Below are 16,278 nucleotides of genomic sequence, written 5' to 3'. Positions count from 1 at the left end.
CGAGAATGATTCTTCAATTAATAATCTTAGTTATAATTATTTTAATGTCCAATTATTGAGTAGATTATATATTACAATAATAAAGTCCATTAACCCCAGTTAGTGATTCATTTTGTATACGATAATATGTCATTATAAAATGACGTTAAGCACCCATACTTTTCTAATTCATGGTTGAAACAAAATGATCACTAACTATTAGAAATATAAGTTGTTGATGGTGATGATTTTCTCTCCCAAAGCTCAAATTTATATATATGTTGGATATTGAAATATACCTACTACTTCAACTATTGACTAAGCTTTGAGGAAGAGATTCTTCAGTGAATTGGGTGGGAGCCTTCATTTGTCCCCTTGTGAACAGAAAAAATGTCCTTTCAAACTCTATAATAAAGAGGCAAAGAACCATGAGAAATGTCAATCGAATAATAGTAAACTGTCCTATATATTCTCCAACAAGAATAAAAGAAGTGCTTCTCTTATTACATATCTAGTGAAGAAACAAACTTAAAGAAGGAAAACAGAATGAGTCCAAAAACTTATCTTGCTGTTCCAGTCATTGATTTCTCTAGATTAGACCTCAATCCCGACAATAATACTGAAGAGTGGGAATCAGTAAGAACCCAAGTTGTGAAAGCATTAGAAGAACATGGATGCTTCAAGGCTTCCTCCAATAAAATTTCTTTAGAGCTTAGACAGGCCATTCTTAGTGACCTCGAAGAGCTTTTTGCCTTACCTCTAGAAAACAAAATGCGTAATACTTCGGAATTACCAAATTGTGGATATATTGGAAAATCACCTTTTACTCCACTTCATGAGAGTCTTGGAATCATCGATCCCATTACTTTGGAAAATGTCGAAAGCTTAACCAATGTCCTATGGCCTGGAGGAAAGCCAAGTTTCAGGTTTGTGAACTTCAACCTTCACCATTATTTTTCTTTTTTTACTTCCATTATGATTCCCATCCGCAATAAATATCGGGCACGACAATTTCTTTATAACTATTTGTTAGGATTATACTAAGTGTAATTTTTCCACTTACTTTGGCAGTGAGAACATACAATCCTACTCCAAGCAAATACTTGAAGTGGAAAAAATAATAAGGAGGATGATTTTGGAGAACTTGGGTGTTGACAAGTACTTGGATGAACATATGAATTCAACTGCCTCCTCTCTCAGGGTAATGAGATATGAAGCACCCAATACCACTGAGACACAGCTTGGACTAGCTGCCCACACGGATCAAGGCATAATTGCCATTCTGTACCAAAATCAAATTGATGGTTTAGAAGTTGAGACCAAAAATGGGGAGTGGGCCAATATCAAACTCGAACCAGACCATTTCCTTGTCATATTTGGAGAATCTTTCAATGTGAGTTATTTTCATGATTTCCACTTTCCACATTCATTAATTTGATTATTACTGAAAGAAAATATAATTAATGTTTTATCAACAGGTCAGTACAATTTTATTTCGTTAATTATTTTTTGGTTCATTGAGCTCTAGTAGATGATCAAATTTAGAATCTCGCCTGAAGACAGTTTTAGTATAGATGAGTAAGGATCTCATTAATTTCAGCTTTCAAGCTAGTAAGTTAATGTTCTGAGTGTCTTTCCTTGCGATGCAAGAGGATGGAAATTTAATCCTAATGCTCTTGAAGACTTTCCTTTTCTTTCTGCCCACTAACATTGCTCAAAGCGTATACTCGCAGGCATGGGTTAACGGTCGTCTATATGCTCCATTTCATCGAGTAACAATGATCGGAAATGAGGTAAGGTACTCATTCGGAACGTTTTCAGCATTTAAACCGGGCTACTTGATAAAAGCACCGGAAGAGCTAGTGGATGAAGAACACCCTTTGCAATACAGGCCTTTTGATTTTATTGAAGTCCTTAACCGCCACCAGGCACAAGTGCAGAAGAGCTCTGACAAAGTTGAAACGGCTATTGCCCCTTTAAAAGCCTATTATGGTGTTTGATTCTCAGTTATATCCGATGTTATCTCTTACATTCACGTGCATGTATCATTAATTAAATATATGGAAACTTTATCTTTTAATTATGTGTTATATTGTATTATTTAATTATATGGTATTAAAATGTATGTTCTAAGTGAAATAATAAAGAGCGACAATTTTTCAGATATCTTTTTATTTGAAGACATTAATTCTTCAATAAAACTCACCGCAGAATTCTAACTCAGTTTGATATTCAACTGATTATTATTTTTATGTTATTAATCTGTAATGCTACATAAGTAAAAATAAGTTTGGTTTTATTTAGCCAGTATTTTATTTGTAAAATTTAATTTATAATTTAATATTTTCGGGTTGGATATTTTCAAAGAATTTAAAATTTTAAAACTTATTTAATAATTAGGCCGTTAAAATAGAGCGCACTAAAAATCAATGATTCAGAGATGCAGTAACCTCTGTAAACCATTCACAATCGCGGGTACCACCAGGTTTTGGTTTCTCCAAATGTAATTTTGATGGAGCTGACCAGCAAGGTAAAATCTTATAGTGCTCGGTTTTGGTGGAAGCACTTGCACTTAGAGGTGCTATCCAATTGGCGAAAGAAAAAGGGTCTCAGCCAGGTGGTATTCGAAGGTGATGTCGCAACAACTTGCAGCAGTTTTAGATGATATCCAATTTCTTAGCAGATAATTCCAGTCTTGTTTTTTTTTTTTTTTTTTTTTCATCTGTTATTTCTAAAGCTAGTAATTAGGAAAACACTAGCCCTGTCTTATCTTTTTCTTTTTATTTTTCTCTTATAAAAATTTTATTTTTTAGTCTATCACCGATCACTTTTAAATTGATGGTAGTCTATTTTTTTATTAAATAAATATTAATATTTTTAAAAAATTTATAATCTTTTATTATGGAGATATTAAATTATTCTTTTTATAAAAAATTTATAATCTTTCGTTATGGGAGATATTGTATTCTCCCTCTATAAAAATGGTGAAAAAAAAATTAATCTAGCATTCAACTAATGAGGCACGTCAAAGAATACATATAAAGTCGATATATAGCTTTATATCATTAAATGGATTGTTCTTTCCATAAAATTATAATTTGTCAACACAATTGAAGATTGTCATAAGTAAATTTTTATATATATATTTTTTATATTAAAATATATTTATTAATTATCATTAGTGAATTATCTGTATTTTTTAAATAAATAAAAAAAAAACTAGCAATTAGGTAGCCGACTTGGTGAAAGGCCTTTTTTTCCTGTAATGTCCCTGTTTTTGGAGTCAGCTATCCTGTGTGCTTGGCTTCAAGAGTCCTCTCAGTTGTAATATTTGTTAAGCAATGAAATCTATCTGTGTTAAAAGAAAAAGTATTGGAATAGAAAGTGAGATGGTATCGCTGTCCTGTATTCATTGGAGCACCAGATCTTTTTCTTTGATGGATTTTACCAAAGCCTTTGACTTCATAGATTTTTTACAAAGTATCAGAAATATTAATATTTTTTTATTTTTCTTTATTAAAATTATGGGTTTTTTTTTATTTTCTAATGATATTAAAATATTGAAAATATAATTCTTTTATTTCTTTTTATATGATTTTGATTGATTTTTAATATTTTTCATTCTATAAGATAAAACAACTAAAAAATTAATTTAAAAATAACTAAAAGATAATAAAAGAACAATTGAAAAAAATTATACTATAAATTTGAAAAGAAATTACATAATAAAAATAGTTTTTTATTAATTTTAATATATTTTTTAAAAAAATTATATTTTTTAACTTTGGCTAAAAGTAAAACCGAACTAATGCATACAGAAATATAGACATTGGATAGGAGAAAAAGAGTTTTTAGTCATGCTTTGTGAAATTATTTTTAATAATATATTTTAAGAACTCTTTTAAGGAAGACTAAATAAATTAATTATGAAAACTAAGAAAAAATTAAACCACTAAATTTAAAACTTCTAAATCCATTTTTTGATCTTGGATAATAATTCTAAATAGAAGCAGAATATAATGAAGATTTTGAGGCTCATGTGGATAGCTAAGGAAGGGATTGATCCATGAGATTCTAAGTAGGTAGGCCTCCTGTAAGGAGCTTAGGCTTTTTCTTGGCACTGTGAGAGCTTTATTCTCAGTTTTGGGCTTCAGAGATTTGGCCGTCTATGTCAATTCAAAATCTAAGTACTGTTACATGTTTAGATATATATTTCACATCCATATAAATAAAGATTGGCTAATATGAGCAGACAAGAAAATTTGGTATGAGAACATGCATTGATATGGGTACCTTTTAATCATATTATAAACTTTATTATTTTCGTTTTCTTATCTTAAAATTTGTAAATATTGAAAAGGAAAAACCCAAGACCTCGACATTAAAATTTTAAAATTGGTTGAGTTTACTATGCAAGAAAGAACATCATTTCAATTAAATTAGTACATTTGTTAAAAAATAAAAAATAAAAACAAAACATAAATACTTGCACCAATTCAATAGACAACGACCCACTGGCAAAGCATATATATAAAAGACAATGGAAAGTTTATAATCCTAACATAAACCATTATCATTTAGTGATAATTGAAATACATAATTTCTGATCTTGTCTTTGTGGTCCTTAATTGCTAGGTCATCATCCTCGTCATTGATAAATAATTAGAAGATTTAATCTCAATCATGCAACATTTTGTTTCCTTAATTAATTTACTATCTCGTACTAATCAAGATTGTTATCACACATAATATAATTAACAAAAAAAAACAGAAAAGATCACGATTTAATGGAAGGACTACAAATGGTCCCTAACGAATATTGGTTGTCATATTTGGATGTTTAGCTGGCTTTTAATTATCAAGGATATACCAAATATATGCCTCCAAAAATTAATTATTAAAATATGAGAAAAGAAATTATTGGGTCAATGTGCCAACTCATCCGTTCTATAAAATAAATAAATAATTAAAGAAAATAAATTACAAGACAATTTCGAAAAGAGAAGGAACAAATTAAGTCTATTATAAATAAAAGAAATTTTTTTAAAAATATCCTAAAATCAATAAAAAAATTATTTTTGCTGTGTAAGTTTTTTTTTAAATACGGTGTAGTTGTTTTTTTTTTTTTTTTTAGTTATTTTATAAAAAAAATAAAAAAATTAATATTATATTTTTGAAAAAGAAGTTAATATTTTTAATATCTTTACACAATAAAAAAAATTACACTGTATTTCTTATAAAAAAATAAAAAATATGAATATTTTTATAAATTTTCCTAAATAAAAAAGGCATTTAAATTGGAAAGCCTGAATGACTCTATTGTGTTGGGTCTCACGTGTTCCTTGCAATCGGACAATAGAAGAATCAAGAGATATACCAAAGGAAATAAAAGATAAAAAAAAAAAAAAAAATCTTTGGGATGGATGAATAAGGATTTTAGCATACATTTTCTTTTCTTTGTATTTTTTCTGAAAAGAAAAGGAAATAAAAGAACCTCATTAGCTAAGAGGGTGGACGGTGTCTGTTTCTCTTATCCTTATGCCAAAAGAACTCGAGCCTACAACTATTAAATAATATAAAATTATTATTGAAGTATTTTATTATTATAAAATTTATATTCATTAAAATATTAATCAATATTTTCACTAATTTAGATTGCTGTGAATTATTTATATAAGTACAAAATATATAATTTAATTTTATAATTATTAGATATTACTTATTAGATCTTAATAATAACTAAAAATTTATTATTTTATTAATCAATAATTATGTACTCTTTAAAATTGCCTAATTTAGTATCTAATAAAATGATATCGATTTTATAGTTTTGTAAAATATTATACACCAAGATACATTAGAATAACTGTTATATTTATTAAAATTTATTTAACTTTACAATAAAATAGTTATCATGAAAGTAGTATGCCTCTTAATAAAAAGAATAATACCTCATGTTAGCGGTAAGTATTCTTTTAATTTAATTTAAAACAAAATCAAATCAAGTCTATTAAATAAATAAATTATTAATAAAATAAAATTTAGAAAGTTAATTAAATTGAAGTGACCATTCGAATAAATTGAATTATCTAAAATTTATTTATAAATATAATTTTATAATCATTATCAAAATATTTTTTATTAATAAATAATGACATTCAAAGCATTTGGTTAATAAAATCAAATTTAATTAAATTTCAAATCAAATGGAAGTGAATTGATATAGAATTTCAAAAATTAATTGAATAATTAATTAAAATAAAAGAAATAAATAGAAACCATAAACCGAGGCAGAGGTGCTGCCCAAAAAACCATAAATTCCTAATAAATATAAATACTAGGAAGATATATATATATAATTATAATATTTCTTTTAAATTTATTAATTAAGTTCAAGTTGTGATTTAAAACCTAATTTGGAGGATACGTCCTCAAGCCTTATATTATTAGAAAGGAAATAGACATTGATGATGATGCATAAATATGTACAATCTTTGTCTTCAAACACCATAAGTATTTCATTTTCAGAACAAAGAATCATTTCATATTTTGTCACACTTACACTCTGGTACACTTAATCATCAAGCCTTAATCTAGTTTAATACTGTATAACGAGTACAAAAAAACAAAAACAAAAAGGTCTCACCTCTTTTGTTTAAAAAAAAGAAGGAAAAATCTCTGATAATTAAGAACCTTATAAGCTATTATTAAATAGGCTAGCCAGGGCTCGACAAGAACCCCAAAAACCAACAATCAGGTCTCATTTTTTTATCCTCTCTATTATCAAGAATCAGAAGAGAAAAATGGGTTCTGAAACTCCTCTTAAGCTACCTGCCATAGACTTCTCAACTGAAAACCTAAAGCCTGGAACTGTGGAATGGGAATTAGTGAAAACCCAGGTTCGCAATGCACTAGAAGAGTATGGCTGTTTTGAGGCCTTTTTTAGCAGAGTTCATAATGACCTTAAAAAGGGTGTTTTTGGTGCAATTGAAGAGCTCTTTGAGCTACCACTGCAGACCAAATTGAAAAATGTTTCTAGGAAACCCTTTCATGGTTATGTTGGACAGTATCCTCAGGCTCCATTGTACGAGAGTATGGGCATTGAGGATCCCGACACTGTTGAAAAGGTGGAGAGCTTTACTAGTGTCTTATGGCCTCAAGGAAACCTAACTTTTAGGTTTACAAACTTCCTTTCTTACTCTTTTTTCTTTTCCTCTTTCTTTTTATGCTATTATTCATTTATCAATTTCTCCCACTTATTTTTAATTTATTAATTTCCTCTTTCTTTTAGTATATCATGAATAGATAATGCAAGTGATACTGCTAATAGTTAATCGGTAAAATATATATCGTTAATTTTAAGATTAATAGTGTGTTAGGATATGCGCATTTAAATTTGAAATTTTAGTTTTTAAATATTAGATTTAAAATATAGCAATTTTTTTTTAAGAAAAAAAACATATGACTAAAGTGTTATTTCAAATCCTCATCAATTCGTAGTACTTACTCATTGTGAATTTGATGTAAATTTTCATTAAATTAAATCTATGTAGTTCCTGAATAGAGTAGTTGTTATAATCCAAATTCACATTAATCTTGAATTATAATAATTTTTATAAAAATTATAATGGCCTATGAGTTCCTCTGCTAGTAAATTAATGCAACTTGCTCGCGTACTTATTTCTATACTAATAAAAAAATATCTATTTTGACAGTAAAACTGTACAATCATTTTCGGAGCAAGTATCAAAATTGGATAAAGTAGTTCGAAGGATGATTGTAGAGAGCCTTGGTCTTGAGAAATACATGGATGAACATATGAACTCAACAGATTACCTTCTCAGGGTGATGAAGTATAAGGGTCCTGAAACCAGTGAGGCAAAGCTTGGCCTACATCCTCATACTGATAAAAATATTGTTACCATATTGTTCCAAAATCAGGTTGATGGGTTGGAGGTAAAAACTAAAAATGGTGAGTGGATCACAGTGAAACTCTCACCAGACTCTTTTGTCGTCATGATTGGAGATTCTCTTCTCGTAAGTTCTTCCCCTTTCATTTTCTATATCCCTTTTTCAGGGAATAATTATCTCTAATATTGCTAGATGATTTTTAGGGTGGAAATGAGGAAAATTACCAATTAGTTATGATATATTTAGACTTTCAAATCTTAAAAATTTTCGAAGTTGATAAGTCTAATATTTGAATTTCGGAATTAATTGCATGGATGGTGATTAAATTTTCATTTAAGCAAATTGTGCTTGAAATTATATTTAAGGGTCAGTACATCAATTTTAAATTTTTTCAGGAAATAGCTTCATTAATTTATATTTAAAGGTCAAATATATCCAGTTTTAATTTTTTAAGCAAATTACCTTTAAACTTGTGTCCAAAGGTTAAATACACTCAATTTAAACTTTTTTAAATGTGAAAAAATATTTGATTTTTAGATTTTGATTAATTTACTAAAACAATATCTAATGATGCCCTATATAGAGCATATTAGCAAAATTTAAAATTTAATTTAATTTACCTAAAATTAAAAGTATTAAAAAAGTCAAATTTTTAATTTTTTAAGGATTAAATAAGTTAAATTCTAACTTTCTTAATAAAAGGCCCATAACTTGTCATTTTTGAGTGAATTAAATTCAAATTTTAAATTTTGTCAAATACTTTCTTGTGTAGTGCGTCACTAAATATTGTATCAGTAAATTGATGAAATAAATATTATTTTAAATTTTTATAATTCAATTTAAACCTAAAAATCTAATATATAAAAAGTTTAAACCAGGTGTATTTGACCATGAGCCACAAGTTCATGGGGTTTTTTTGCTGAAAATGCTAAAATTGGGTGTATTAAAATTTTAAACATAAATTCAAGGGGTTATTTGCTGAATTTTTTTAAATTAGATGTATTTAACTCTTAGATATAAATTTGGGAAGAAAATTGAACACTTATCCCTTTCATCTTTATTGTATTTTTAATATTAAATTTTAATTTATATCATTTTGATATCCAAACTTTAAATATAAATCTCATTGGGCTTTAAATTTAGGTGATTTATTGCTTAGTCCTACTTAAATTTTACTTCTAATTCTAACCATAAATTAAATTTGTGTAAAATTAGTCATATCTTAAAATAAAATATAACAAAATATATAGAATTTACAAATGAATTCTATATGACTTTTTCAATATATATTATAATATAAAGAATTATTTTTAAATTATATTATTTTTTATATCTTTTTTCTTTTTAATAAGATAAATTCTTAATAAATTTTAAGTTTTAATAAAATATTAAATAATATAATATTTTAAAATAATAAAAAGAAAAAGATGAATCTGGGAACTCATTTGGCGACACAAACGCTAAGGCCCCCGTATTAAGGCACGAAATGTACATGAGAAAGACAATAATACATGTGAAAGAAAAGGACGGAGGAGAAAGCTACTCCACCCCACATTTTGTATGGTCTATAAGGGAACGAGATCATGACAAATAATGGGACCCCTTTAAAGTTTGCTATTGACAAACTTTAAAATTAGTAGTACCCTTAATTTAAAATTAGTTGAATATTAAATAGTTCTCATGCTACAGAAGCAATAAATTACTTCAATTCACTTTACCGTAATACTATAATTGAAGTTTGGATATCAAAATGATACAAATTAAAGCTCAACAACAAAAATACTATAAAATAAAAATTTAGTTACCATTCAAACAATTAATTCTCGAATTCCGAGTCAGGCAATTAGAATGGCGAATTGAGCTCAATTTGGTTCTAAATTTTTAATTAATCGAGTTGAATGCATTTCCCAGAGCAAAATAAAGCTGAGCTTTAGCGTAATAATAAAAATAATGATTCATCTAGTTAAAGAGTCCTCGAATTGAGTTTCTTGATAACTTGGACATGGTGCGATGTTTCCAGGCTTGGGCAAATGGCCGATTGCACTCTCCCTATCACCGTGTTATGATGACCGGAAATGAAGCGAGGTATTCTTGTGGATTGTTTTCGATCCCGAAAGCTGGGTACATTGTTAAAGCCCCAGAGGAGCTGATCGATGAAGAACATCCTTTGCTGTTTAAGCCCTTTGATCATGTTGAGTTCCTTGGATTCTACTATACAGAGGCTGGTCAGAGAGCTCAATCTGCTCTCAAGGCTTATTGTGGTGTGTAAATGGTTTTAGTAACTCCAACTGTCTTGGCCTTTTGTTATGTTTAATAATAAGAAAATAAGTCTGTTTGTCTTGTGCATATAAATCTGCAATCCGAAGTCTTGATTTGGCATGATATTTATATAACTATGTATACTTTCCTAAGTAGATATGAAATTGATACAACAAAATAAGACTGTAATTTTAATTTTATTTTCTGGCAATTATATGCTAACTTTAATTCTATCTTGCCTAAGGGTCCAGTACCTGCCCCCCTGTAAACAGACCATATATTAAGGATTCGATTCTTTCTTCTTCTTCTTCTTCTTTTTCTTTTTTCTAAAAAAGAAGAATCGTTTATCTTATCAATGATACCAGAGAAAGAATATCAGAACCACTCCATTCAAGTCCAATATCAGAACATTTTCAGACTGTGAAATTAATCTGCTGCAGTTTCTTAATACAACTCATGATTTTAGACATGCAAAACTGCGGAATGAGTTCAAGAAGTGACTCAACTATTTTATATAAATCCATAAGATAATATTATATATTTTTTTGTTTCTATTAAGTCATACATTGGTGTGATCAACTGTCTAGAGAGCTGCGCCAATGCTGCCTCCCAGGATTAGCTAGCTAAGAATATCTGAATGGTCACTCTACAAAATGCTAACACATGCATACATTACAGATGTTGAAGTTGTGTCTCTGAAAAGTCGGCAAAAGAAACAGAGATAGGCTCGTTAAAAATGGAAGTTGCCGACACTGCATCAGGCTTCATATGGCATATCGCCAGTGGCAGGCATGTCAGGATAAAATAGCAAATGGGTTTGGCTACCTGTATTTATCCTTAATCAACAGCTAGTATCTGAGTTAAAAATTGATAGACTGGTGTGCTGAGTCAGATATGTGCAATTTGATACTATACCCATTAAATCATGATGAACCACTTGCAATATCTTCGTACCTTTCTTCTTTTTTTTTTTTTTTTTTTCTAAAGTTTTGGGAAAGAAGAACTGCTTTTTACATTTGTGGACTCGTTCAGCTTTGCAATATCAGTTTGGTGTGATGTGTATCAGCAAAATCAGCAGTCATTCCCATTTGATGTCTAAGATGAATTATTATGATTATTAGCATTACTATTATCTTGCATTTAATCTTTAGGTTTTTCTCCACTGTTCATGTTATATTGCATTACTGTTGAATGAATTACAAAGAAATATAGCAGCTCTCTTTTTTGGAATTAACTTGATCAAAATACATCAGCAATAGCTAAGGAAATTTTTAAAATGTTTTTATGCTTTCAAGTGGAATTCCATGTTGATAGATGACTTGCTATCTGCTTAAAAGCATTTCTACTTTCTAGCAACAAAGAGTAGTCTCTGTCACAGTAGGGTTTGCCGTCAAAAGCAAAAGCCTTTGCTTCTTTTTATGATCTATCTAAAGTCTTCGATTTTGTCAAGTTAAAGGGAATCCTACTCTGTTCGTGCTTTTTTCTTTTTCTTTTTCTTTTTCGGGATTGTCGGTTCTCCTTGTAGCACCTTTGATATGGAAAATGTAATTCCTTTTCTAGCAGGACGGATATATTTATTCATGACCAGAAATATCATTCTACTCTTAGACTTTCTTTATTTAATTATAAAATGAAATGGATTTCGGATCCGGATCCTTTGACGCCCTACTTGAATACAATAGTTTATATTTATAATCGTTATTTTTATTTTTAAATTAAATAGTTAAAATTTTAATAAAAAAATTAAATTTTTAACATTTAGAAATTAACTAATTATTTATTAAATAATAAACCTCAATCATTAATTTAGATTTAATAATAAGACTATACAAATAGAAACTATTATGATTATATTGTTTTTTAATCTCTGTGCATTATTCATCATCATATCCTTTTTGTTCTTGTCTCTCAAACTTTTTAAGCAATAGATATCATTTTCCTTATGGAAATTTCTGTTAATTTTCAAGGAAAAGTCCAAAATTGATAATACGTGAAATTGGATGCAAGTAGCATAATAATCAACATAGGTGATATAAGAAGGGAAATCACTTGATAAATAAATAAGATATATTTATTTATTAGTATTCAATAATTTAGATATGTATAATAGTTAATTTTTAAATATAAAATATTCAAATTATATTGTTTATTTTTAAAAAAATTATATAATATTTATTTATTTATTATATATAGAAGCGGAGGCAACATCTGAAGTGGGTAGAGTTAGAAATATATGAAGTGAATGGAATTAAGATCAATGATAATATAAGCTAATTGTTCTATTCTAATCCCAATACTGACAATTGAATTCCTTATAAGAGCTTGTATATGTATATATCACTAAGTATTAACAAGTTTTTGGATGATTTTTTATTTGATTGAACTGATCTCTAAGTAATTCACGAGAATTATCAGTCCTATGAATCGTAGAATAGAAAAATAAATTTAAATTTAGCAGGTTAAACTCAGTCATTATCGAATAGAAAGATAATAGAAATTAAACTTAATGGGTTGTCGAAAAGTCTATTGATTAATTTAGACTATACAGTAAGTTTTGAATTGATGATATTATGAGAAGCATAATTTGGTACATGATCCGCATTAAAGAATACTGTAAGAAAATATAATATATAAAAAATTAGGTGCGAAGTTGATTTAGTCATATTTCAATCAATATATGTCAAAAAACCATCACACGTGAACACTTGATTAGGTTGTAACAGTGTTATGGATGTGCAAATGAAAATATCGACTGCATATGTAATTAAATTAGATGGTGTCTATATCTTGCAATAGAAGTGGGATCTGACCCACAAAAAAAGGTGCCCATATATTCTGAAATTGCCTTCTGAGTTCAACTTGTTCTTCTCTTTAAACTGAGAGTGACTATGTGATGTAAGAAAATACAAACAAGAAAAGAAAAAACAAAATCAAAAAACTGGATCTGCTATACATAAGGTTCTAATACAACATCTGATACAACCTTATCATAATCTGTGAAGTGATTGAGTTGATTCTGATATTCGTTGGACAAAACAGCAAAGCATGATTCTGATATCTGATTGGCACAATCAGCTGCAATGCCTTCCTTAGATCCCAAGATGAATATATATATATATACATATAGTGTATTACTTAGCATTTACATTATTTATATAAAGAAGCCAGTTGATTCGAGCTGGACGATCCAATACTAATTTTAGATAGTATTGGAACTTGATCACTAAAACTGAAAACATCGGTTTTACTTATTAATAATTTTATTACAAGACCACTCTGGTTTTGGACCCATAGTTTGAACTTTGATTTATTATACAATTAATTGTATAAATCTCAAGAGAATATGAAACTGCAGGTCGCTGTTTAACCAGAAATGATAATAGAGCTGTAATATTTCTTTTAGTCTTAAAGATTTGAATGATTCTTTTACGATGGTATCAGAGCCGCCGTAATTGAAAATTTTACGATTTAAATCTTAATTGCTTCCAACTTATTAATGAAGTTTCAGTACAAAACAAAATAATACAATATACGTAAAGCCTGTCGAAATTTCAACATACGGAAAGCTTTTTTTTTTTTTGGTTCGTTTGTTTTGGGTAACATCTGAAATTCAAAGTGTAATGAATCCAAGGTAGTAAAGTTTATTGTTATGACTGAAGGTGTTTACTGAAGAAGATGGATTATATGTCATAAGCAATCTGTCCTTTTGTAATAATGTGACGAGAACTTTTTATCCAATAGCTCTTTTACCTGTCATTCTTTGTACTGGAAAATCATGTAATGTCTAGAACCCCACACCATTATTTTCATTGTTCACTTGTTGGGATATCGAATTTGTGATTTCTATAGTAAATCTCATCTATTTTCCAATTGTTCTAAAATCCCATTTCTTATCTGCTAAGTGCTTCTGTTGCTTTGTTTCAGGTTCGGAATCTTTGGTTTTATTTCTTCATTATGCAACTATCTATATATTTATGTCTGTGTAACCTACCAACTGATGAAACGGTAAAAACTGCCCAAGTAGCTTGCAGTCCCCACCACAAAAGCAAGCTTCTCAGGCAGCTTGGCCAATTTGGATGAGCACGTGGTTGCAGAGACAATAACATCTTCCATCTTTCAGATTGCAAGACAAATTACCTGCATTTGAACGGACAGACACTCTTGTCTTTACAATATTAATGAAATTCCCAATCAAATTTAAGACCCCATGTCGAGAGCAATATGTACATATCTGCCATTCTTTTGCTGTTTTAACTTATTTACTGTTAGGTTTTTTTTTTTGTTTTGTTATATATAATTAAATTCTTCCATACTGGTTTATATGTAAACAGTATGGATAAGTTCCTGAATTTCTTGCCAGAATACAATTAAATTATTAAACTTCAAAATAGTTTAATTACTTTCTTAAAATTTAAAAAATAAAATTATTATATTTTTAAAATTAACTCCATCTATTCCACCATTTTTTTTAACTAATTAGTGATGGTGTTGTTTTTTATTTATTAAAATGAAGGAGAAATTAGCTCCAAAAATATAATTATTTTGCTTTTTAAATTTTAGAGATGTGATTGAACTATTTAAAAATTTAAAAAATTTAATTGCATTTTGGACGAAAGTTGATAGGCTTATCTATATTTTCTCCCTATTTTCTTTTTTGTTATTTCTAAGTTCTTTCTTTTCACATTTTCTTTCTCGTTATTAGTTCATATAATCTCAAAATTCAAAATGCTACTGCTGAGAAAAGCTTCATCTTTTGTAGCTATCTCGATGAGTTGCTATTCTATTTTCTCAACTCAGCGATTAAAAAAGGGCACCAAACTCTTCCTCAGTCTTAATCTTTTAGTTGAATATTATTAGATAGGTTATCATAATTCACAGTAACTTGTGATTTTTTTTGGCAAAAAATATTAAACATGAAAAAACCGGTATTTTTAACACTAAATTAGCTAAGAATATATATCTTTTTTATTTTTAGAAATAGAATATAAGCATACATAATATAATAATAAGTTTTGGTTCACATAAGTAGATTCAGTCATATACATCTACAAAGCAAGATAATTACATTAAACGAACCTATCCAGTCTAGATCGTCCTTTTAAAGGTGACAGAAGATGGGTTCCTCCTGAGGAAAGTTACTTGAAATTTTAACTCTGATGCTGCCTGGAATAAGCATATATACTGGAGAGGATGCTTTGGTGATTTGTAGGAATTGCAATGGGAAGCTTGTGGATGCCTGCTCCAGAATTTCTCTTGTTCATATGCCTTGCAGACTGAAGCTGAAGCCCTACATCTGGCACTTGAAAATAAATCCCAGATTTTGCATTTTTGAAACTGATGATTTAACTCTTCTAAATGCCATCAAGTCTCCTAGCCCAATTGAGATTATGGCTATTGTCCATAGGATTGCCAATATTGTAAACGTCATTGGTATTTTTTTTTTGTTTATAAATCCTCTGTCAGAGTGGCCGATTGGATAGCAAAAGCCACTTTGTCTAGGTAGGTCTACTCCAATATTCTGAATTCCAATTTCTCCTCAAGAGCCTTTTGATTCTTGTGTGAGGATTTTCGTAATAGAGCATATATTTCACTTGTTCAAGAGAAAAAACAAAATTTAAGCGATATAAAGATTTTGGCACGCATCGCATAGCTTGAATAGTTAATCAGATATTTATGGCAATTGTCTCATTCGTTGGAGGGATTAATGATTGGTATTGTGCATTTAGGTTTTTAATTCTCTCTCTCTTTTTTTTTTTTTTTTTGTTTCTTAAAACTTTCAGCAACTAGAAAGATTCATCTGTAATGATATAACCAGTAATTTTTCACTTTGATTACTGTCTTATTCATTGTACTGGGAGGGATCTTCCTTCATATCCGGGGCAGAAAGATGTCGGTTCTTGTGTCTTTTACTTGAATATACAAAGAAGAGGAGGGGAGGCAATTCCCCCCCCTCCCTCTCTCTATCAACACACACAAACAAGGGACATAACAGTATCAATTTGTCTTGTTCCTTTTGTATGATGTGATATGAGTTATCCTTTGTTATTATTTTCTGGGTGGGTGTCCAAGTCCACCAACACCTCCAAGAAATTAGAGTCTCCAATAACACATGGCCAACCAATCAAGAAA

General features: G+C 28.9%; 2 protein-coding genes across 2 annotated transcripts; both read left to right on the top strand.

Annotated features, from left to right (window-relative positions):
• Window positions 1–361: 361 nt before the first annotated feature.
• LOC8271356 (probable 2-oxoglutarate-dependent dioxygenase AOP1) lies at window positions 362–2,062 on the top strand. Its single transcript, XM_002517497.3, has 3 exons — window positions 362–905; window positions 1,051–1,372; window positions 1,713–2,062. Exons 1-3 carry the CDS (start codon window positions 526–528, stop codon window positions 1,977–1,979), a joined length of 969 nt encoding a protein of 322 aa, XP_002517543.1. The 5' UTR covers window positions 362–525; the 3' UTR covers window positions 1,980–2,062.
• A 4,331-nt stretch (window positions 2,063–6,393) lies between these two features.
• On the top strand, window positions 6,394–10,349 carry LOC8271354 (probable 2-oxoglutarate-dependent dioxygenase AOP1.2). The gene is made up of 3 exons (XM_002517495.4): window positions 6,394–7,156; window positions 7,695–8,016; window positions 9,911–10,349. The coding sequence occupies exons 1-3, from the start codon at window positions 6,783–6,785 to the stop codon at window positions 10,157–10,159; spliced, it is 945 nt and encodes a 314-aa protein (XP_002517541.2). The 5' UTR covers window positions 6,394–6,782; the 3' UTR covers window positions 10,160–10,349.
• Window positions 10,350–16,278: the final 5,929 nt, after the last annotated feature.

The sequence above is a fragment of the Ricinus communis genome, chromosome 8 (assembly GCF_019578655.1).
Source record: "Ricinus communis isolate WT05 ecotype wild-type chromosome 8, ASM1957865v1, whole genome shotgun sequence".
Lineage (NCBI taxonomy): Eukaryota > Viridiplantae > Streptophyta > Magnoliopsida > Malpighiales > Euphorbiaceae > Ricinus > Ricinus communis.
This window is presented reverse-complemented; position numbering and strand designations above follow the sequence as displayed.